We start from the raw sequence: 24,618 nt of genomic DNA, 5'->3' as shown, positions 1-24,618 counted from the left end.
ACTCCTAAAATATAACACAGGAGAAAACCTAGATGACCTTGGTATGGTAATGATTTTTTAAACACAATACCAAGTGCACGATGTATGATATAAATAAATCATAAGCTGGACTTCATTAAAATGTAAAAGTTCTACTCTATGAAAGACAATGACAAGCAAATGAGAAGATAAGGCATAGACTGGACGAAAATATCTGAAAAATACATAGGATAAAGAACTGCTATTCAAAATATACAAAGAACTCTTAAAACTGATCAATAAGAAAATAAATAACCCATGTAGAAAATGGGCCAAAGATCTCTGTTTTTCATCTTTTTAGGGCCACACCGGAGGCATAGGGAGGTTCCCACGTTAGCAGTCGAATCAGAGCTGTAGCCACCTGTCTACACAACAGCCACAGCAATGCCAGATCCAGGTTGTGTCTGCCACTTATGCCACAGCTCACAGCAACGCCAGATCCTTAACCCATTGAGCGAGGCCAGGGATCGAACCTACATTCTCATGTATACTAGTCAGATTCATTTCTGCTGAGCCACAACAAGAACTCCCAGTCCAAAGATCTCAACAGACACCTCACCGAAGAAGATATACAGATGGTAACATATAAAAAAATCAATATCATATGTTATTAATAAATTACAAAATTAAAACATCAATAAGATACTACTACACACCTATAGAATGGCTGCAATCCAAAATGCTGACAACGCTAGAGGATGTCAAGAAGTGGAGCAACTTGAACTCTTACATACTAATGGTAGGAATGCAAAATAGCACAGCCACTTTGAAAGAGAGTTTACAATTTCTTGCAAAACTAAATATACTCTTACTGTATGACATAGCAATGGCTCTTTTTAGTATTTATTCAAATGAAATTGAAAACATGTTCACAAAAAAACCTGAAAATTGATATTTATAGAAGCTTTAGTCATAATTGCCAAAACTTGGAAGCAGACAAGATGTCCTTCAGTAGGTGAACTGATAAACTGTGGTGTATCCGAACAAGGGGATATTATTCAGCACCAAAAAGAGATGAGTTATTAGGCCTTGAAAAGATACTGAAGAAACTTAAACAAATATTACTAAGAGAAACATAAGCCAATTTGAAAAGGCTACACACTGTGATTCCAACTATACGACATTCTGGAAAAGGCAAAACTGTGGAGACCATAAAATAATTAGTGGTTGCCAAGGGTCAGGGGAGGGAGGATAGGAATATAGAGGAGGTGTAGGCAGTAGCACTATTTTGTATGATACATATCATTATACATCTGTCAAAACCCATAGAATATTCAACATCAAGAGTTAACACTAATGGAGAATAGCGAAGTGCTAATGTAGGTCATTGATTGTTACAAAGGTACCATCTGGCAGGGAATACTATTAGTGGGGGATGTACATGTGCGAGGAAAAGAAACATAGGGGAGTTCGCTGAACTTTTTGTATACCACTCTAAAAAATAAAGTTTATTACTGGTAAGAAATAGTGATCAATTAAAAATCATTTTAACCAAGTAATCCCTCAAAGCAATGAAACTAAATCATTCTGCAGAAACTGTCTCTGTAGTTTGGCCAAGAGCAGTTCTCTTTTTCATATGCCTCTTGAGCTGTAGAGTTTTCTGTAATTCTTAAATGTAAAGCTGGAGATTTATAGGCAGGATGAGTCGTCCACACTATGCAAATTCCACCTGAGGACATATATATATATATTCTTTATATGTATATGCGTGCATGTCCCTCCCTGTGGGTTTTTCTTTTTTCCTATGTCTCATCTTGGGGATAATGTGATTTTTGCATTACAAAAAATGACAGGAAAAGTCAAAGGTATGTAATTATTTCAGGCTTCATCTAACTTCAGGGAATGGAAAGGTATTAAAGCAGAATATACATTAGTATTAATGACATGCTGAGAATAAAGGACCCTAGAATGATTTTCTTAGATCATAAAAAGGACACTTTTTTTTCTATTTAAAGTTATTACACGAGAAAAGAAAAGGGAGTTTTAGCCTCCTGCAAAAAAATTGTCATGTGGAATGTATTGTTTATACCTACAAATCCCAGATTTTTCTGAAATATTTAAGACCGAAATTTCTAAGTCTATGAGGAGAGAAATGCTACTATTTTGCTACAAGCAGTTAATAATGGTTCTGAGATAAACTCATTGGCTGTCTCCACAGTACATGCAAAGCATCAGAGCTAAAGCATTCCTCTGTTCACGTTCACACATTTATTCAAAGGTCAGCAAGAGAAATGGATTGAGGTTTCTATACAAACCACTCATGGTTTTAGGTGTTTCTTGGGGCATTTTTTTTTTCCATTAACTGTTTGGAGAAAGGAGATATACATTAGAGATTTTTATTAATGATATTTTCCCTCCTGGGTCAAAGCTCGTTGATGAAGTTACCACTTTGCCCTTTGTTTTACCACATTTTTTGGCAACTCTTGTTGCAGCCTTTCCCCTCCAGCTGAGAAAATGGAATGAGCTATTTCTAAAGCCTAACAAATCCTGCCCATTGGTAGTGACTGTTCAGGTGGCATTTCTTCTATTTGGCTGTAAAAGAAATTTGAAAATCTCATACCTAGGAACTTATATAACCTATTTATCATTCAGGATTTATGTATTTCCTATGAAACATAGCCAGTACAAGAAATCATAACAACTTCAATGCCTATGTGAAGCCAATTAGCAACCGCAATAACAAAAAGGAGAGATTGGGGTGGATGTCGTGAAATTAATAAAATTTTCAGGAGTTCCCGTCGTGGTGCAGCGGGAACAAATTCCACTAGGAACCATGAGGTTGCAGGATTGATCCCTGGCCCCGCTCAGTGGGTTAAGGATCTGGCATTGCCGTGAGCTGTGGTGTAGGTGGTAGACACGGCTCAGATCCAGCATTGGTTTGGCTCTGGCGTAGGCAGTCAGCAACAGCTCCAATTCTAATCCTAGCCTGGGAACCTCCATATGCTGCTAGTGCAGTCCTAAAAAGACAAAAGACCAAAAAAAAAAAAATAAAATAAAATTTCAGTGTAAAATCCAAGACCAAAGATAACCAAATATTTCAATCAAGACACTAGTTAATGAATTGCCTGGAGGAATAGAAATCCCTCCCATAAATATAGAGAGAAAAATTAAAAAGAAAAAAGAATAGTCCAACTCAGAGGTAATACAATGACAGGTGTATTACTGAGCACCATGTTTTCCTGTAAATCATATCAGAACAGAGAAAGCTCATAAGGGACTATGAAAGATATTATTATTAAAGAAAAGCCAACATAATAATAAGAAACACTCACAGATGCTTCTTGGAATAAGTGAGGGCAGTTTGGGCTCTGAAGTCTGACATATCATTTATGTCTCACCTTGACCACTTATATTTAGAATTTTAAATAATTTCCTCAATCACTATACAAGTCAGTTTCCTCATTTGTACAGTGAGGATGATAATTCCTACCTTGCAGAGTTGTTGTAGGGATCAGAGGTCATGGATAAGCTTCCTTCTCATTGGTAGATTCATTATCTGAAAACCTATAATCATTAGGCTGTGTAGGGATACAAAATTCCTCATACCATGAAAAACTATCACTAAATAACTCATCTCATAAAATTAATATCCATTCAAACATTTTCCCCAGTTTAATGCTAGCAGCTTTCTCAGCTGATGTTTCTGATTATTTGATGATCTTTAGCTAATTTGGGGGGATGCTGCACCCACAGCATGTGGAATTTCCCAGGCCAGGGATCAAACTCATGCTACAGCAGTGACCCAAACCACTGTAGTGACAACGTTGGATCTTTAACTTGCTGAGCCACAAGGGATTCCATCAACCGATTATTTAAAGTCTACAATATTTTGGAGTTCCCATTGTGGCTCAGTTGGTTAAGAGCTCGACATAGTCTCCGTGAGGATATGAGTTCAATCCCTGGACTTGCTCAGTGGGCTAAGGATCCATAATTGTTGCAAGCTGTGGCATAGGTCACAGATGTAGCTCAGATCATGCATTGCTGTGTCTGTGGCATAAGCCTGCAGCTAAAGTTCCAATTTGATTCCTAGCCCAGGAACTTCCATGTGCTATAGGTACGGTCCTAAAAGAAAAAAAAAAAAAAGAAGTCTACAATATTTCATGCAATTATAGTACTCATGGACAATGAATTAATGATGCATATATTAGGGAGATGCAAAATCTTATAAGGCATGTAAAAATGAGGATGAGGAACTGGAGAGGCTACACAGCAGAGACTAGAACCAAACTCCAACAATTCAAATACTATACCCACCAGCTATCAGATGCATAACCATGAACAAGTATCTCAACTTTTCTGTGTCTCAGTTTTCCATGTACACAAGGAAATAACAATACTACTACCTACTACAAGGATTTGTTATGAGGATTGAATAAAGATAATATTAGTAAAGTGTTTAGAATAATTCTTAGAAAATCACAATGTGAGCATTCCTTAAGTAAAAATAAAAACAAAATGACTCCATAAAAAAAATCATTTACTTTTTTTTTTCTTGAAGTATATTTGATTCACAATGTTCTGTTAGTTTTAGGTGTACAGCAAAGTGATTCAGTCATGTGTGTGTGTGTGTGTGTGTGTGTATACATATATTTTTCTCTTCATATATTTTCATTGTGGTTTATCACAGGATATTGAATGTAGTTCCCTGTGCAATACAGTAGGACCAATTGTTTATCCATTCTATATATACTAGTTTGCATCTGCTAATTCCAAACTCAGAATTCAACCTTCCTCTGCCACACCTCTGGCAACCATAAGTCTATTCTCTATGTCTGTGAGTCTGTTTCTGTTTCATAGATAAGTTCATTTGTGTCACATTTTAGATTCCACATATAAGTGCTATCATATGGTATTTGTCTTTGACTTACTTCAGTATGATAATCTTTAGGTCCATCCATATAGCTGCAAATGGAACTATTTCATTTTCATTTTTTTGACAGCTAAGTAATATCCCATCATCTATATATGTACCACATCTTCAACCAATTATCTGTCAATGGACATTTAAGTTGTTTCCATGTCCTGGCTATTTTGAATACTGCTGCATAGCAAAGTCATTTTAAAGATGAAGTGAAAGATTATAAACTAAGGAAAACCCAGAAGGTTTATGACAAGATAGAAACAATAACAAATAATGATTTGAATATTACAGAGGTTGAGAAGAATTTGTGAAAATAGATGAAGAGCTAGATTATTTTCATGCATACAAAAATGACCATGGTTGTTGTTAGACTGTTAAAATCAAAAAGGCTGTGGTAGCTGGTTTTCCAGATGCACCCAATGAGCCCCAGCTCCTTGTACGCACAGCCTGGGTCATCCCCCCAATCACACTGGACCAGGCTTGGTCTGCGTAATGCAAGGCAGGGAGGATGGAGTTCCTAGATGTCTGCTCCATGGAAATTGTGTGAGATAATGACTTTTAAGCTGCTAAGTTTGGGAGTTTTTCTTTTTTCCTCAATAAATATTTTTGAGGTATAATTAACATATACCATTCTGTTAGCTTCAGGTGTAAAACATAATGATTTCATTTATGCATATATTGCAAAATGGTCACCAGAGTAGTCTATTTAAAATCCATCACAAGACATATTTACAGATTTTTTTATCAACTCTCAGTAACTTTCAAATATACAATACAGTATTATTAATTATAGTCACCATGCTGCGTATTATGTCTTCATGGCTTATTTATTTAATAACTAGAAGTTTGTACCTTTCGATCCCCTTCATCCTTTTTATGCCTGCCTCCCCTCCCCTCCCAGCCTGACTCTGGCAACCACCAATCTGTTCTCTATATCAGGTTTGGCTTTTTGTTTTTGTTTTTTAGATTCTACATGTAAGGGAGATCATTCAGTATTTGCCTTTCTTTGTCTGACTTATCTCAGCATAATCCCCTCAAGGTCCATCCATGTTGTCACAAATAATGGGATTTCTTTCTTATTATGGCTGAATAATATTTCATGTTAGGCATATTTGCCACATTTTCTTTATCCACTCATCTTTCAAGAGTCATTTAGGTTGCTTCTCTCTCTCAGCTATTGCAAATAATGTTGCAAGGAACAGGAAGGTGCATATCCCTTTTCGAGTTAGTTTTTTTTTTTTATAATTCTTTCAGATAAATACTTAGAAGTGGAATTGCTGAATCATATGGTAGTACTTTTTAAAAATTTTTTGAGGAAACTCCACATTGCTATCCATAGTGGTTGCACCAATTTCCATTCCCAGCAACAGCGCACAAGGATTCTCTTTTCTTCACATTTTTACCAGTACTTGTTATTTCTTGTCTTTTTTTTTTTTTTTTGGTAGTTATTTACAATGCTCTGGCAATTTCTGCTGTACAACAAAGTGACCCAGTTTTATATATATATACATATACACATTCTCTTTCTCATGTTATTCTCCATCATGTTCCATCACAAGTGATTGGATATAGTTCTCTGAGATCCAGCAGGCTCTCATTGCTTATGCACTCCAAATTCAACAGTTTGCATCAACTAACCTCAGACTCCCAATCCATCTCACTCCTCCCCCTTCCCCTGGGAAACACAAGTCTGTCCTCCATGTCCATGATCTATTTCTGTTTTGTAAATGGATCATTTGTGCCATATTTAGACTCCAGATTTAAGGGATGCCATATGGTGTCTGTCTTTCTCTTTCTGACTTGCTTCACTCAGTAGGAGAGTCTCTAGTTCCATCCATGTTGCTGCAAATGGCATTATTCTGTCCTTTTTATGGCTGAGTAGTATTCCATTGTGTATATGTAATCCATTCATCTGTCTATGGGCATTTAGGCTGTTTCCATGTCCTGGCTATTGTGAATAGAACATACAGGTATCTTTTTGAATCAAAGTTTTGTACAGATATAAACCCAGGAGTGGGATTGTTCGATCATATGGTAGTTCAATATTTAGTTTTCTGAGGTATTTCCATACTGTTTTCCAATTTACATTCCCACCAACAATGAAGGAGGATTTGCTTTTCTCCACGTCCTCTCCAGCATTTGTTGTTTGTTGACTTGTTAATGACAGCCACTAACTGGTATGAGGTGGCACCTCATTGTTGTTTTGATTTACATTTCTCTAATAATGTTGAGTATTTTTTCATGTGCCTGCTGGCTAACTGTATGTCTTCTTTGGAGAAATGTCTTTTTAGGTCCTCTGTCTTTGGTTTGTTTTTTGTTTTGTTTTGTTTTTGGTGTTGTGTTGTATATGTTGTTTGTATATTTTGGATTAAACCTTTGTTGGTTGAGCCATTTGCAAAAATTTTCTCCCATTCTGTGGATTGTCTTTTCATTTTTTTAACAGTTTCCTTTGCTATGAAGAAGCTTTTGAGTTTAATTAGGTTCTATTTGTTCGTTTGTGTTTTTATTGTCTTTATTCTAGAAGGTGAGTCAAACAAGATGTTGTGATTTATGTCAAAGAGTGTTCTGCCTATGTTTTCCTCTAGGAGTTTACAGTATCTGGCTTTACATTTAGAACGTTTTGAGTTTATTTTTATATATGGTATTAGAAAATGTTCTAATTTCTTTCTCTTAAATGGGGTTGTCCAGTTTTACCAGCACTGTTTATTAAAGAGACTATCTTTCCTTCACTGTATGTTATTGCCTCCTTTGTCATAGATTAGTTGACCATATGTGCTTGGGTTTATTTCTGAGCATTCTATCTTGTTCCATTGATCTACATTTCTGCTTTTGTGCCAGTACCATACTGTTTTGATGAATGTAGCTTTGTAGTAGAGACTGAAGTCAAGGAGCTTTATTCCTCCAATTCTGTTTTTTCTTTTCAATATTGCTTTGGCTATTCAAGGTCTTTTGCGTTTCCATACAAATTTTAAAATATTTTGTCCTAGTTCTGAAAAGAATGTCATTGGTAATTTGATAGGGATCACATTGAATTTGTAGATTGCCTTAGGCAGTATTGTCATTTTGACTATATTGATTCTTCCAATCCAAGAGCATGGTATATCTTTCCATCTGTTTGTGTCATCTTTGATTTCTTTCATCAGCATCTTATAGCTTTCAGAGCACAAGTCTTTTGTCTCTTTAGGTAGGTTTATTCCTAGGTGTTTTATTCTTTTCAGTGCAATGGTAAATGGGATGGTTTCCTTAATTCCTCTTTATGAGCCTTCATTGTTAATATATAGAAGTGCAATCAATTTCTTTGTATTAATTTTGTATCCTGTGAATGTACTAAATTCATTGATTAGCTCTAATAGTTTTCTGGTAGTATCTTTAGGATTTTCTAGGTATACTATCATGTCATCTGAAACAGTGATAGCTTCACTTTTTCAATTTGGATTCCTTTTATTTCTTTTTCTTCTCTGATTGCCATGGCTAGGACTTTAAAATATATGTTGAATGGCAGTGGTGAGAGCCGACATCCTTGTCTTGCTCCTGATCTTAGTGGAAATGCTTTCAGTTTTTCACCATCAAGAATGATGTTAATTGTGGGTTTGTCATAAATGGCTTTTATTATATTGAGGTAGGTCCCCTCTATCCTCACTCTCTGGAGAGTTTTTATCAGGAATGGGTGTTGAATTTTGTCAAAAGCTTTTTCTGTATCTATTGAGATGGTCATATGGTTTTTATTTTTCAGTTTGTAGATGTGCTATATCAAAATGATAGAAATATTTGCAACTATTGAAGAATCCTTGCATCCCTGGGATAAATTCTACTTGATCATGGTGTATGATCTTTTTAATGTATATTTATATTCAGTTTGCTAATATTTTATTGAGGATTTTTACATCTATGTTCATCATTGATATTGGCCTGTAATTTTCTTTTTTGAGGTAACTTTTATTTTGGTATCACAATGATAGGGCATCATAGAATGAGATTGGAGGGTTATTGTTATGTAGCAATAGATAACTAACATGGGAGCGAAAGAAGCCCCATGTGCTTTTCTGCAAATTTAATGAGAAAAATTACACCTCCCACATAAATACAATTTATACTGTTTATTCTAAACAGTAGCAGGCATATGCACCTTTAATTTTCAAGATAAAAGCTTTTTCGAATCACTTTTGTAAAGCTATTTAATAAATAATTGTGATTTCCCCTTTAACCAACAGAGACTTTCACAGTCTGTGTACTTACCCATCTCATCTTCTGCTCCCTCCCACTTCCTCTCTTCTCCAACCACACTTATGACTTTGAACATGAGAGGAACATTCCCATCTCAAGGTCTTGGCACTGAACTCCTCCTTCCCATCTCAGTCCCTCTTCTCCCACTTACCTAATTATCTCATTCCCACATTAAGTCTTTGTTTAGATGTCTCTTCCTCAAGGGGACTTTTCCCAAACAGCTTACTTTAATTGCAACCCTACTCCCTCACAATTTATCCCATTGTATTGACCCCCAAAACTTTTAGTAATTGTTCTGTACATCTTTCCTCACATGGTGGCTTTATGAGGGTGGGGATTTTCATCTTTTTAGCTGTAGGTTTTGTTTTTGCTTTATGTGGCTGCACTGTAGCATATGGAAATTCCCTGGATAGGGGTCAAACCAAAGCTGCTGCAGCTGCCAGCCTATGCCACAGCCACAGCAACATGGGATCTGAACCATGTCTGCAACTTACACCACATCTCACCAACACCAGATCCTTAACCCACTGAGTGAGACCAGGCATCAAACCCATATCCTCATGGATACTAGTTGGGTTTGTAAACCACTGAGCCACAGCAGGAACTGCCTAGTTGCTTATTTACAGATAGATCCTCACTCATTAGAACCTTGTCTGGCACTTAATAGGTGCTCAGTACATATTTATTGATGTGAGCTTAGGAAGTAAATTTAGTTTAAATGTCTTTTTTTTTTTAACCATACCAATTATCTTGGGGCAAGGTGGCTGCTTGTACTTAAATTTTCTGACTCAGTAGGTTGTCAATAAACAGTAGCTGTAATCTGAATGCAAAGCTCTCTTTTAAAAAAAGAAGTATTAGCCTAAGTGACTTACAAGAAAAGGGCTGCGGTTGTAAAGACATTGACTGTGAACTCACTGTTTAAGTCTCTTTTTTTTCACCACCTATGCTATATGGAGTTCCCGGACCATGTATCAGATCTGATCCATAGTAGCAACCAGCTGCAGGTGTGGCAATGCCAGATTCTTAACCCACTGTGCCGGTCAGGGAGCAAAACTCTATCCATTTGGGCCAAAGTGGGAACTTTAAATTTTTACCACCTACATTCCGAGAGCATATAAGAAATTTCCATGTCTTTACTCCTAATTTCCAGAACAGATGTATATTATTTTTGTTACAAATTTTCCATCAAAGAATAGAATTACTCACTGTACCTAGGTAAAACTAAAGATGTAAATCAGGTCGTGGCTCTAAAAAAAATCTAAACTGACTATGACTGGATTTTGAAGACTCCTGGAAGACTTGTTTAGAGATTATAATAGAAAGGACCCTTGGCTCAGAGTGACTCGTTTCTTGGTTTAATGCTCTACTGTTGCTATCTTGGAATTTTTAATAATATATGGATAAGGGGCTTTTCACTGGGCCCTGCAAATCACATAGCTGGTTCTGAGGCCAAAGAAGACATTGTTACTCAGCTACTGTCCATTGTCCAAGTAAATGAGTCTAGATGGAAATGCCCAGAAAAGAATATGAATTTTCTCTGTGGGAGCTTCCCTAGCCCTTTTTTTACTTCCCTGATGAGTAACGGGACTGGAAAAACAGCATCAGTGGTTGAGGTACCTCTCTCTGCTCTCAGTGACGTTGCTGAAATATCAGATGCATCTGTGCACTGGTGCCAAATAGAAATGCAGAGGCAGAGTTGGAAGAAACAGAAAAAGTAGGTCTAATTGATGGGCAAAGAGGGGGACACAGCAGGCTAGTGCCTCAAGGACTGTGATCTCCCCACTCCCTTGGAGTGAGGAGTCTTACAGTGTTTGAGGAGCAGGGAGTGGACAGCTTAGGGACATTTTCCTGATTGGTTGTTGGTGAGGTAATTAAGAGTCAGTGTCATCAAACTTCCAGTTCCAACTGGTCTGGGATCTATGTCCTTATGGACAGTATGAAATTGACTTCTTCCACCTAGTGGGGATTTCAGCACCTGCAAAACAGCTGAGGTTGCAGATGTGGCTTGGATCTGGTGTTGCTATGGCTATGGTGTAGGCCAGCATCTGCGGCTCTGATTCAACCCCTAGCCTTGGAACTTCCATAAGCAATGGGTGTGACTCTATAAAATAAAGAAAAAAAAAAGAAAGGAAGGGAAAAAATGGGAGTTTACATTGTGGTGCAGCAGAAATGAATCTGACTAGTATCCATGAGGATGCAGGTTCGATCCCTGGCCTCACTCACTGGGTTAAGGATCTGGCATTGCCATGCATTGTGGTGTAATGTAGGTTGAAGATGTGGATTGGATCCATGTTGCTATGGCATAGGCTGGCAGCTGTAGCTGATTTGAAATTTGACTCCTAGCCTGGGAACTTCCATATGCCACTGGTACAGCCCTAAAAAGCAAAAGAAGAAAGAAAGAAAGAAAGAAAGAAAGAAAGAAAGAAAGAAAGAAAGAAAGAAAGAAAGAAAGAAAGAAAGAAAGAAAGAAAGAAAGAAAGAAAGGAAGGAAAATGGAGGGAAGAATCTCACTGTGACATCAGGGCAGGACGTTGGGTTCTGCATCCTTCTCCACTGCAGGCACACTTGGCTGACTCTTCAGATCCTGTCTGGCCTGCCTGATCTTCTAAGGATTGCTAACGGGGGGTTGGGAGTGGGGAACGAGTCAATTTTTAACTGCTCTGTTCTTCCTTTTTACTTATTTTTATCTTGGAGAAAAATCAGCAGGTCAGGCAAGGCACTGTGTGCAATCAGGAGGGCCTAAGTCAGGAATTAGGTTGAACTGCCTAACAATCTCAGTCCTATAATTAGGTTCTTGTAAAGTGAGAAGGGAAGAGAAATGGGCAAGCAGGAAAGGGGTGAAAGAGCAGCTTTTATCCTTAAAGGGGTTACCCCTTTCACCAGAAAATTCTTAACCTGAGATGCTGCCAGATTGGTATGCTAATTGATTTGAACATTAGTTTTGTTATTTCTGTGGTCCACTCTCGTTGATTAAGTTAATATCAAGTGCAATGATTTGAAAAGAATAAAAACACAGAGAAGAAAGCATGAAGAATGGGTTACTATGAACTACACTGAGCAGGTGGAAAGCTGTGTAACACTAATAAAAGGAGATGGGGAAAGCCACCTTAAAAATACAATAAATAGGAGTTCCCATTGTGGCTCAGTGATTAACAAACCCAACCAGCATCCATGAGGATGCAGGTTCGATCCCCGGCCTTGCTCAGTGGGTTAAGGATCCAGTGTTGCTGAGACCTGTGGTATAGGTTGCAGATGCAGCTCGGATCCTGTGTTGCTGTGGCTCTGGTGTAGGACGGAGGCTACAGCTTGGATTTGACCCCTAGCGTGGGACCCTCCATAGCCTTGAGTGTGGCCCGAGAGACAAAACAAACAAACAAACAAAAACAATAAATAGCTAATACTGAATGCTTAAAATGTTCTGGGCATCTTGCTTGATGTGACTTGGTGTGACTTGATTTATTTATTATTTATTGTTTATTATTCATTTTTATTTATTTTATTATTTTTATTATTAAATGATGTGACCTTATTTATTTTTTTGGCCCCGCCCAAGGCATGTAGAAGTTCTCTCAGGCCAGGGATCCAACCAGAGCCACAGCATTGACAAAACAGAATCCTTAACTGCTAAGCCACCAGGGAACATCATGACTTACCTTATTTAAATTGCACCACAAACTTTAACTACCTTTCTCTTCCTGTGCAAATGGAAGTCGTAATGTAATAAATCAAAACACTGTGTACTATTTTCACAACTGTACTTTTTTTGTAATTATTTATACATATCTGCTGAATAAATGACTATAAATTCTCGAACACTATTTCAAAATTAGGTTCAGAATGTCAAGGACCATTGCAGAAAGAGTAGGATTAAGGTCAAGCTAAGTTCCATTACTGCCTGCATCTTTCCATCTAAAGGAAGAAAGATAAGGGGCTTAATTCAGGAACTGCAGGTCACAAAACAGGTTCTGTTGCCCCGCTTTTCTGTAAAAAGGACTCCTAGGCTGTTCCCTAGTAGATGGGAGATGAACCCAGAAAGCACGCGGTCCTGCGCATATGTTTCCACAGAAAACAGCTAGAATCTCGCCCTTTGCTGTAGACCAGATGCCCAGGTACAGAGCCGTGCGGACTGAAGGGGCGCAGTGTCTCTAGCCCCCATGCTCCGCCCAGGAGGCGGGGAGGAGTTGGTGAACCGAAAGAGGAAACGCTTGACCCGAACCCTGCGGGATGGAGCTGCGGCGCTTCTGGCTTCTCTGCTGCTGCTGCTGCTGCTGCTGCTGCTGCGGTGCTGACGCCACCCGGATCCCGCCACGGGGCCGTCACCCGCCTGCCGCCTTCCGGGTACCGCGTGCATTCCTGCTGGGATCCCTTCCCGCACGGGGTGGGGCGAAGGGCCCGCAAGTAACACCCCCGGGGTCACTTGCCTCTTCCTACCTGGGGTTGGAGGGGCTACCAGAACGCCACCTCCGGGGGTCGCCCGCCCCTTCCTGTCCCGGAGCGGAGAGGCCAGGACTTTGGGGCTATCAGAGCTCCACTCTAGGGTTCACTTGCCTGTTCCCGTTCGGAGCGAAGGGTCCCACCCGAGCGCCAATCCCAGGGATCTCCCCCCCGCCCCGTCCTGCCTGGACGGGCAGCGGGGCCACACAAGAGCCATTCAGGGGGTCGCTTGCCCCTTCCGGTCCCGGGGCGTTGAGGCCGGGGCTTAGGGGCCACTCAAGCGCCACTCCCGGTGGTCGCCAGCTCGCGGTCCGATGGCGAGCCAGGGTTCCTGAGAGCGGGCGAGCTCTCCCTCCCTCATCGAGTTCTAGGGGGTCCCTCTCCCCCTGACCTGTGCTAACCCCTAGATTGGTACTTAAGGAAGAAAGAGATTTGGCTGTGGGTTTATATGATGCGCCGCAAGTAATCATTGGCCACGTCCAAAGTGTTTCTGATTGGAAGACGCACACACTGCCCTGGCCTTCTCACCGCCTTCCTAAACTGGCGGTTGCACAGTCACGGGAACCAGAAGCAGGCGGAAGAAACGTGTGGTTCTTCCTCCGGAGAGGGGCGCTGGTACCCTCCTTATGAAATCAGAATTTTATCAACAAAAAGCCTAAGTTTAGCAAGCTCAAAGAATCTTACCCATCTCTGTTTTGCCTGAACCCGGGCTCGCCATCTTACACGTTCACCTGACTCGGTGGAGACTGATTTAGAGAGAAAGGGGAAGCATTCACTTCCTTTTCAGATTATTGTGAAGGGTTCACAATCTCAGATTGTACCCCAGCATTAAAACTCGGGAACAGGCCAGTAACCTGAGTATAAATAAGGTTTTTTTGTTTGTTTTTTTCCTGAAATCAAGGAAGCTATCAGAAATAATGATTTAGAGTTTGCCTTACCATATTCTATAAATCTGATGGCATTTAATTTTAAAATCGTAACTTGTTATCATGACTTAATGTGTTATAAAAAAGAATTAATTCATTCTTAAAATAAGTATGAAATCAGTAATACTGGCACTTATCCAAATTGTATGTATGTGTACATATATATGTATGCATGTATGTAGGTATGTGTGTATTTATGTATGCATGTGTGTATGTATTTTTTGCTTTTTAGGGCCTCACTGGTAGCATATGGAGGTTCCCAGGCTTGGAGTCAAATTGAAGCTAAAGCTGCTGGCCTATGCCACAGCCACAGCAATGCAGGATTCCAGGCGCATCTGCGACTTACACCACAGCTCATGGCAATGCCAGATCCTTAACCCACTGATTGAGGCCAGGGATGGAACCCACAACCTCATGGTTACTAGTCAGATTTGTTTCTGCTGTGCCACAATGGGAACTCCATGTTCTTTCTCCTGGTGTCCTGGTGTTTTCTTGAGATTCTTCAGCAGTGCTCTTTTCTACCTCTCCTGCTCTTGCCCCTGGAGTGCCAGTGTTTAGGAAGTTCCACTGTTGCCTGAATCTGTCCATCCTTATTTTTGCCCAAACCAAACCAAGATGAGTATTGTGATCTCTATTGTATTGCTCTAGAGTTCCATTCTAGTTTTCAAAACCAGAAGCATGGGTATAGTTGCTTGAGAACAGTTTTTGTCTTCTCCTCCCACCCTGAGCTTGGTGGTGTATGGTGGCGAACACTACCCCTTAGGGAGAAATGATCATTTGCAGCTATATTGATAAGATATTCATTGACTTAACAGCTAACAGCACCACATATTCCTTGAAAAATTAGTATTTGAATATTGGAAGCACAAGGACGGCAGAATAATGAATGTATATTTTAAACAGAAGTAATTTATATAATTTGTAAGCATATATGTATTTACTCATATTATATAGTTAACTTATACTGGGCCTGTGAAAAGGCCATACCAAGAGATGATGTCTAGAAAATGCAGCTCTTCTCAGGAGAAATGTAGGGGTACATGTTGGGAGATAGAAAGTTAAGTGAATGAAGATTCTTAGTGCTTTTAAAAATGTTGCATTGGAAGTTCCCATTGTGGCTCAGCGGTAATGAGCCCGACTAGTATGCATGAGGATTCGGGTTCAATCGCTGGCCTCACTCAGTGGATTAAGGATCCAGCATTGCTGCAAGCTGTGGCGTAGGTTGCAGATGCAGCTTGGATCCCACATTGCTGTGGCTGTGGTGTAGGCTGGCAGCTGTAGCTCTGATTCGACCCCTAGCGTGGGAGATTCCTTATGCAACAGATACGGCCCTAAAAAGCCACAAAAAAAAAAAAAAAAAAAAAGCATTGAGAAACGCTGAAAATGTTGTCAAAGCAGTTGCTTCCAGTGGGGGTTTACTTCATGAGATGGAGGCCTGGGAGAACATGTAGGTCTCTTGTCCACAGTTGTTGAAAACTCTTTTTGAACCTGGATGGCTGTTTAGACCTGGGACAGGGAGCTGGAGAAGGGCAAAGAGAGAAAGGGCTTTGCTTGCTTGGTACCAATGAGCATTAGGCAACATCCTTCTGGCCTGGCAGGATGGATTAAAGTGTGATAACTGAGAGTATAACCCTGGGAAGCTTTATCTCTTTAACATTATGTCAAATTATGAATTGGTTGAGACTTGCAACCAATTATTGGTTGAGACTTGCAACCAATTATTGGTCTACCTAATATTATTTACAGATTCTAGAAAATTTCCTTGTTCCACAGTCAAGTTAAAATGAAAAAGCAAAGTTTAAAAATTAAGAGTTATGAAGTGCTCTTTGTTGTGTTAAGGAGAATCTGTAGGATTCAGAGTGAAAAGTGGACAAATATCGAAGACCAGGAGCTGTATAGAGTCTTTGGATCTCTCCTCATGTTTGCAAGCAGGCTGATGAGTGGTGACTGCCAGAAACATAGTGTGGGAAGGTATTCAGGGAATCGCAGCTGTAGACACAGAGAAATGGTCCGATTGATGAGTCATGTTCTGCGTGGTCATGGTTCAGAGAAAGGTAAAATCTTTTGTCATCCCGCCTTCTGTGTTTTCCTAAGTGCCCCGGGAATACTCTCTAAATGAGAATTAGGTGACACCCATGACATTTACCCACACACTGTCATTATATTATTACTGGGTGAAAACCAGGCTCCTCCTTGGATAATTATGCATGCTTCACAGGATAACTGATAGGCGCAAGGTGCAGGGGTGGGAGGGTAAGAGCGCCTCCCTCTGTTCTTTTACTCCTTAGAAGCTTCCAGTGTTCAGGACACCCCTACTGTTGGATTAAATCTGTTCTTTGTGCCAGGACCTAGGTGGGCACTGAAATGTACTGAGGTTCTTCATTTGACCACAGAGCAGCTGAACTCTTGACCTCTTCGGGCCACAAGCCCAATTAGGGAATCATTAAACATTTACTTCAGAATCATCTCTATATGCCAATACTTATGTGGTTTTGCATACAATTTTGAAACTTCACCTTAAAAATTGTTTCCATCATGACACATGCTACATTTAAAAAATAAAATAAAATTATGTATACTGGTAGGCATGTTTGTTTACGTATGAATAGAGGATCATAGCATTTTACAGTGAAGGGGCCTAACTAATGAGCTACAGATGTTTGCTATAAACAGCCCCTTAAGAACTGGACTATTTCCTCCAGATAAACTTGATCCAGAATGCTTTAAGTTGTAATTTCTATCTAACAGAAGCATTAAGAGGTGAATTTGACTTAAGATACTCTTGTTCAGGTGGCAGTTTCTAATGGTTCTAGCTTCTCATGCACTGCCAAAATGAAAACATGTCATCAACTTGAACTTTTGAGTCGAAATTGATTGGTTCATTTGTTCTTTTGTCCATTCATGTGTCCAATGCTTTAACCTATCCTGTGGATAGGGAGATGGTCTAGGTTTTCTGACTCAGCGAAGAACAAGACACACGCTAACTTCTAAGAAATTACAGCCTAAGAAGTGAATTTTATGTTTAAACATTGATCCATAAATGAGAAGAATGTAAAGTACACTAGAAAACCAGATTGTTTCAATCAGTTAACAAAAGGATATCTATTGTATTAAATCTTTATGTGCCTGCCCACACACAAGTATGCAATAACTACACATCTCTTATTATTTGACTTTACATGGTAAATATACGTGCGTGTTATTTTACACAGACTTCAGCACAATATATAAAAAATGATTTTTCAAAAAATTTTTAAAAAATGCTTTGTCTGGGAAGCTTTTCTAAAGCAGTCTTTTATAAAAGTATGTCCTATGAAAAAATTTGTTATTATTCACATGTAGGTTTTCTTAGGAACCCTAGTGACATCTGGAATATTGACTGCACATTCTAGCATGGTCAGTAGTATCCTTGCCTTTTACCTACTAGATGCCAGTCATGTCCCCCATCCCCAGTAGGGCAATTAGTCATGTCTCCAGAAACAGCTAAGAGTCCTGGGAAGGGGAGAGGAGGAAGGGAGGAGGCAGCCTTTCAGTGAAAATCACCCATGGAAGATGACTGCTCCAAATCTCTTGAGAAATTCTTGGCAATGAACCAACACTGTACACAAGCATTTTACTTTTCTTCTTATTCCTGGAGTTGCTGCAAAATTCCAGAAACTGAAAGCACCAGCAATGAGAACACTTGAAATCTGTTTGTAAAATGTATGATTCATCCTACAGCAAACCTCAGAATCTGCTAATAAAGAATGTAAAAGTCTAAGAAGCAGAAGTGAAACACCCTGGGTTTAGAGAGCCAAACAGGAAGTGATCTTATAAACCACCTTCTACTTCCCTCCCAATTTCAATATACAACTTATCCCCATGCATGGGAGTCATCAAAGGGGACACACATCAGACTGATAAGTTGCCCAATAAATCACCATTAGTAGAAGAAAACCTAGGAGTTCCCATTGTGGCTCAGTGGTAATGAACTTAACTAAGTATCCATAAAGATTTGGGCTCAATACCTGGCATCATTCAATGGGTTAAGGATTCTGAGTTGCCATGAATTGTGGTATAGGTTGTAGACTTGGCTCTGATTTGACCCCTAGCCTGGGAACTTCCATGTGCCACTCAGGCAGACCTAAAAAGAAAAAAAGAAGAAAATCTAGATGTCAATGGGGAACATATACTAAATTCTCACTGCCTTCTCAGCCAAAAAAAAACTAGATGTGAGGTCTGGTAAAGTTAATATCCCTTCCCAGGATTTCCTATTGGCTGAATAACCACACTTCTGCACCAAATACTAGCTGTGTTACCCAAGGCCAATTATTTATTCACGTCTTGGTTAATTCATCTGTGAAGTGGAGTACCTAGTACAGGGTTAACATCAACTACGCAAATCACCTAGGAAAAACACATTCAATTGAATAATCCCTTCAACCCTGCATATTTAGTGCACCCAATAAGTGAGGAATTTAATTTTAGAGCCAAAAGCAGTTTGGTTTTACTTACTCCTTCAGAAAGAGTTGGATATCTACAAGAGGAAAAGGCATCATTTAATTTACTCTGACCTATGTTGTCATTTACTTCTAGGTATTTTTTAATTTCCTCTTTGATTTCTTCAGTGATCCATTGGTTGTTTAGTAGCATGTTGTTTATTCTCCAGGAGTCTGTGTTTTTTGCAGTTTTTTTCTTGTTGATTTCCAGTCATATATTGTTGTGGTTGGAAAAGATGCTTGATATGATTTCAACTTTCTTAAAGTTACCAAGGTTTGATTTGCAGCCCAGGATGTGATCAATCTTAGAGAATGTTCCATGTGCACTTGAGAAGAATGTGTACTTTGTTGCATTTGGATGGAATGTCCTATAAATGTCTTTTAAGCCCATCTGGTCTAATGCTTCATTCAGGGCCTGTGTTTCCTTATTGTTATCTGTCTGGATGATCTGTCCATTGCTGTAAGTGGGGTGTCAAAGTCCCTCACTATTATTGTGTTATTGTCAATTTGTCCTTTTAAGGTCATTAGCAGTTGCCTTATGTATTGTGGTGAACCTATGTAGGGTGTGTAGATATTTAAAATTGTTATATCTTATTCTTGGATTGATCCTTTGATCATTATGAAGCATAATGAAGCATTAGATCCTGTGATCAACAAAGATACAACACTCCAAAACCTATGGGATACAGCAAAAGCCATTCTAAGGGGAAAGTTTATAGCAATACAAGCCCACCTCAGGAAACAAGAAAAAGCTCAAATAAACAAGCTAACTTTACATCTAAGGCAGCTCGAGCAAGAAGAATAGACAAGACCTAAAGTTAGTAGAAGGAAAGAAATCATAAACATTAGAGCAGAAATCAATGAAATAGAAACGAAGAAAACCATGGAAAAGATCAATGAAACGAAAAGCTGGTTCTTTGAAAAGATCAACAAAATTGATGAACACTTAGTCAGACTTATCAAGAAAAAAAGAGAGAGGATTGAAATCAATCAAATTAGAAATGAAAAAGGAGAAGTAATAATGGACATCACAGAAATACAAAGGATCATAAGAGACTACTATATGCAACTATATGCCAATAAAATGGAAAACCTAGAAGAAATGGACATATTCTTAGAAAAGTACAATCTTCCAAGACTAAACCAAGATGAAATAGAAAAGATCGACGGACCAATCACAAGAATGGAAATTGAAACTGTGATTTAAAAACTTCCAACAAACAAAAGTCCAGGAACAGATGGCTTCACAGGCAAATTCTATCCAACAATAGAGAAGAACTAACACTCTTCCTTATGAAACTATTCCAAAAAATTGCAGAGGAAGGGACACTCCCAAACACATTTTATGAGGCCACCATCACCCTGATAGCAAAACCAGACAAAGATTCCACAAAAAAAGAAAACTAGAGGCCAATTCCACTGATGAACATAAATGAAAAAATCCTCAACAAAATACTAGCAAACCGCATCCAACAGTATATTACAAGGATTGTACATCATGATCAAGTGGGATTTATCCCAGGGATGCAAGCATTCTTCAATATCCACAAATCCATCAGTGTGATACACCACATTAACAAACTGAAGATAAAAACCATATGATCCTCTCCATAGACACAGAAAAAGCCTTTGACAAAATCCAACACCAAGTTCTGATAAAAAACCCTTCAGAAAGTGGGCATAGAGGGGAACCTACCTCAACATAATAAGGCCATCTATGATAAACCCACAGCTAACATCATACTCAATGTTGAGAAGCTGAAACAATTCCTGCTGTGATCAGGAATAAGACAAGGATGTCCACTCTCACCACTACTATTCAACAGAGTTTTGGAAGTCCTAGCCACAACCATGAGAGAAGTAAAAGACATAAAAGGAATCCAAATTGGAAAGGAAGAAGTAAAACTATCACTATTTGCAGATGACATGATACTATACCTAGAGAATCCTAAAGACTACCAGAAAACTCTGCAAGCTCATCCATGAATTAGGCAAAGTCACAGGATACAAAATTAATACACAGAAATTGACTGCATTTCTATACACTGACAATGAAAGATCAGAAAGAGAAATTAGGGAAGCTATCCCATTTACCATTACATCCAAAAGAATAAAATACCTAGGAGTAAACCTACCTAAAGAGACAAAAGTCCTGTATTCTGAAAACTATAAGATGCTAATGAAAGAAACCAAAGCTGACAGAAACAGATGGAAAGACATACCATACTCTTAGATTGGAAGAGTTAATATTATCAAAATGACTATACTGCCCAAGGCTATCCATAGATTCCATGCAATCCCTGTCAAATTACCAAGGATGTTTTTCACAGAACTTGAACAAAATATTTTAAAGTTTGTTTGGAAACACAAAAGACCCAGAATAGCCAAAGACATCCTGAAAAAGAAAAATGGAGCTGGGGAAATCAGGCTCCCTGACTTCAGACTATACTACAAAGCTACAATCATCAAAACTATATGCTACTGGCACAAAGACAGAAATATAGATTAATGGAACAGGATAGAAAGTCCAGAATTAAATCCACACACCTACAGCCAAATAATGTGTGACAAAGGAGGCAAGACTGTACAGTGGAAAAACGACAGCCTGTTCAGTAAGTAGTGCTGGGAATACTGGACAGCCACAGGGAAAAGAATAAAATTAGAACACTCCCTAACACCATACACAAAAATAAACTCCAAATGGATTAAAGACCTAGATATAAGACCAGACGCTATCAAACTCTTAGAGGAAAACATAGGCCAAACACTCTCCTACAAAAATGACAGCAACATCTTTTCAGATCCACCTCTTAGAGTCATGACAGTAAAAACAAAAATAAGCATATGGGACTTAATTAAACTTAAAAGTTTCTGCACAGCAAAGTAAACCCTAAACAAAATGAAAAGACAACCCACAGAATGGGATAAAATCTTTGCAAATGAAATGACTGACAAGGGATTAATCTCCAAAATTTATAAACACCTCCTACAACTCAATACCAAAAAAACAAACAACCCCATTGAAAAATGGGCAGAAGACCTAAACAGACAATTCCTCAAAGAAGACATACGGATGGCCAAAAAAACACATGAAAACATATTCAACATCACTCATGATTAGAGAAATGCAAATCAAAACCACTAGGAGGTACCACCTTACACCAGTCAGAATGGCCATCATCAAAAAGTCTACAAACAGTAAGTGCCAGAGAGGGTTTGGAGAAAAGGGAACCCTATGACACTGTTGATGGGATTGTAAATTGGTGCAACCACTGTGGAAAACATTATGGACATTCCTCAGAAAACTAAAAATAGCACTACCATTTGATCCAGCAATCCCACTCCTGGGCATCTATCCAGAAAAAAACTATGACCCAAAAAGATACATGTACTCCAATGTTCACCAGCAGCACTATTTTCAATAACCAAGACATGGAAACAAGCTAAATGTCCATCGACAGAGGAGTGGATCAAGAAGATGTGGTACATATACACAATGGACTATTACTCAGCCATTGAAAGAAATGAAATACCGGCATTTTTAGCAACATGATGGACCTAGAAATTATCATGCTAAATGAAGTCAGTCAGATAATGAGACGCCAGCATCAAATGCTATCACTGACATGTGGAATCTGAAAAGAGGACAGACTGAACTTCTTTGCAGAACAGATACTGAGTCACCGACTTTGAAAAACTTATCGTTTCCAAAGGAGACAGGTTGTGGGGTGAGAGGATGCGCTGGGGTTGTGGGATGGAAATCCTATAAAATTGGATTGTGATGATCATTGTACAACTATAAATGTAATAAATTCATTGAGTAATAAAAAAAGAAAAATAATAATAATTTACTCTGACCTAGTCCTAGTCTGTGAAGGAGATTGCGCTGATCTCCTGCAAGAGGTTGTGATTAAGGACCAGCATGTAGCTTAGAACCCCTGACTACCCCAACTCCGATGGGATTTTACTCTTAGAACTTTTGAAAATGACTATTTCCCTATCAGTTTACCCTAAACAAAGCAGCTTCTGACTGCTGTTACCCATAAGTGGAAAGTTTGGGGAATTAAGGTGCTTGGAAAGAGGAAGGGGTTTCTAATCTTCTAAGAAAAATGTTGGTTTCTCAAGAGTTTTAACTCTCCGCCTAATCAGGGTATAAGACTGGTCAGGTGTCTTATCAATTGAGTTCTCTTCTATTATTATGAGACTGAAACAATCCTCTTGGTTTTTGTTTTGTTTACTTTATAGGGCCATACTTGCAGTATGTGGAAGTTCACAGGATAGGGGCTGAATCAGAGCTACAGCTTCTGGCTTATACCATAGCTACAGCAATGCAAGATCTGACCCACGTCTGTGACCTACACCTCAGCCCATGGCAACACCGGGTCCTTAACCCACTGAGAGAGGCCAGGGTCGAACCCACACCTTCATGGATACCAGTCTTGGATTTGCCATGATGGGAACTGCCTTGGTTGAGCAAACATGGTCCTTCCTTTCCTTTTATGGATTTGTAAGAAATGTAGAGAATGATTGAAGTAGCATAGCTAGGCCAGCAAAGCAGAAAATGAGAATACAGAAGAGAGTGCTCAGAAACATCTGATGTTTTAATCATTGATTGAAATATGTGATTACCTAAGATTCTAGCTTTTAAAAGGATGGCTGACTATTAGAAGTTGTAATCAAGGTAGCTTTAAGTACAGGGCCCTAAAGTATGAATTATTATTATTATTATTTTAGTATTGCTGATTTACAGGGTTTTGTCAATTTCTACTGTACAGCATAGTGACCCAGTCATACATATATATATATATATATATATATATATATATATATATATATATACATTCTTTTTCTCATACTATCCTCCACCTAAGGTGTGATTTTGATTAGAGAGACTTAAGGTGCATAATATCTATTAATGTTGAAAGGACATGTTTTCCCTAGTTTTAAATTTACAGGATCATTTCCTCAAGTTCTTTGGCCCTAGATCCCCTTCCAAGCAGGAATCTGGTATGTTTTATTGTAATTCATTCAATTAAAACAAAACAAAAAAAAATAGGTAAAGATAATTATTTTTCAGGAGATCTCTTTAATGCTGTTTTGATTTATCTCCTCTAAGTTTGTAGTGTTCGATCCATCTGTTTTCAAACTTCAACTTTCAAAGCTACAAATAATATGTCCCCTGTATATTCCCCAAAACTTTACATCTTTTATTTAACAAATGAAATTTAGGGTCAGGACTTTTCATTTCAATATCCTGTGTGGCTTTAGGAATATTTACTATATGGTTGATCAAGGTTATAGCCTCCATTGCCTTGTATTGGGATCATATGCTGATTGATCCTATACCTATGATCAGTTCTGTGACAGAGGATGTTAATAGCATGAGGAATAGGGCTCAATTTAGGCTCATAGTGTGTGATATTTCCATGAAATCTGCTCTAACAGCAAGAATGAGATAGATCAGAAAAGTCTCTTGAAATAATAGTTATTACCAGAAGTGAAATATAAGACTTAAAAAATTTAAATTATTTAAAACCACTGTTAGGCATTTCCCTAGTGGCCTAATAGTTTTTTTTTTTTGAATGATTTTTATTTTTTACATTATTGTTGCTTTACAGTGTTCTGTCAGTTTTCTACTCTACAGCAAAGTGACCCAGTCACACATACATATATACAT

The 24,618-nt window shown here is 38.7% G+C and overlaps 1 protein-coding gene across 2 annotated transcripts in view; it reads left to right on the top strand.

The window, feature by feature from the left end:
* The first annotated feature begins 13,285 nt into the window (after window positions 1-13,285).
* CTSO (cathepsin O) overlaps window positions 13,286-24,618 on the top strand; it is a 33,530-nt gene continuing 22,197 nt past the window's right edge. The window contains exon 1 of one of the 2 annotated variants that reach the window (XM_047799330.1): window positions 13,286-13,441. In XM_047799330.1, coding sequence (XP_047655286.1) covers window positions 13,328-13,441 — 114 coding nt within the window. In that variant the 5' untranslated portion in view covers window positions 13,286-13,327. The remainder of the gene's footprint in view (window positions 13,442-24,618) is intronic. The other variant, XM_047799329.1, reaches the window with a different exon arrangement.

This window comes from Phacochoerus africanus, chromosome 10 (assembly GCF_016906955.1).
Source record: "Phacochoerus africanus isolate WHEZ1 chromosome 10, ROS_Pafr_v1, whole genome shotgun sequence".
In the NCBI taxonomy this organism is placed as follows: Eukaryota; Metazoa; Chordata; class Mammalia; order Artiodactyla; family Suidae; genus Phacochoerus; species Phacochoerus africanus.
Note: the sequence above shows the minus strand (reverse complement) of the source record. Positions and strands in the feature narration are given on the sequence as shown.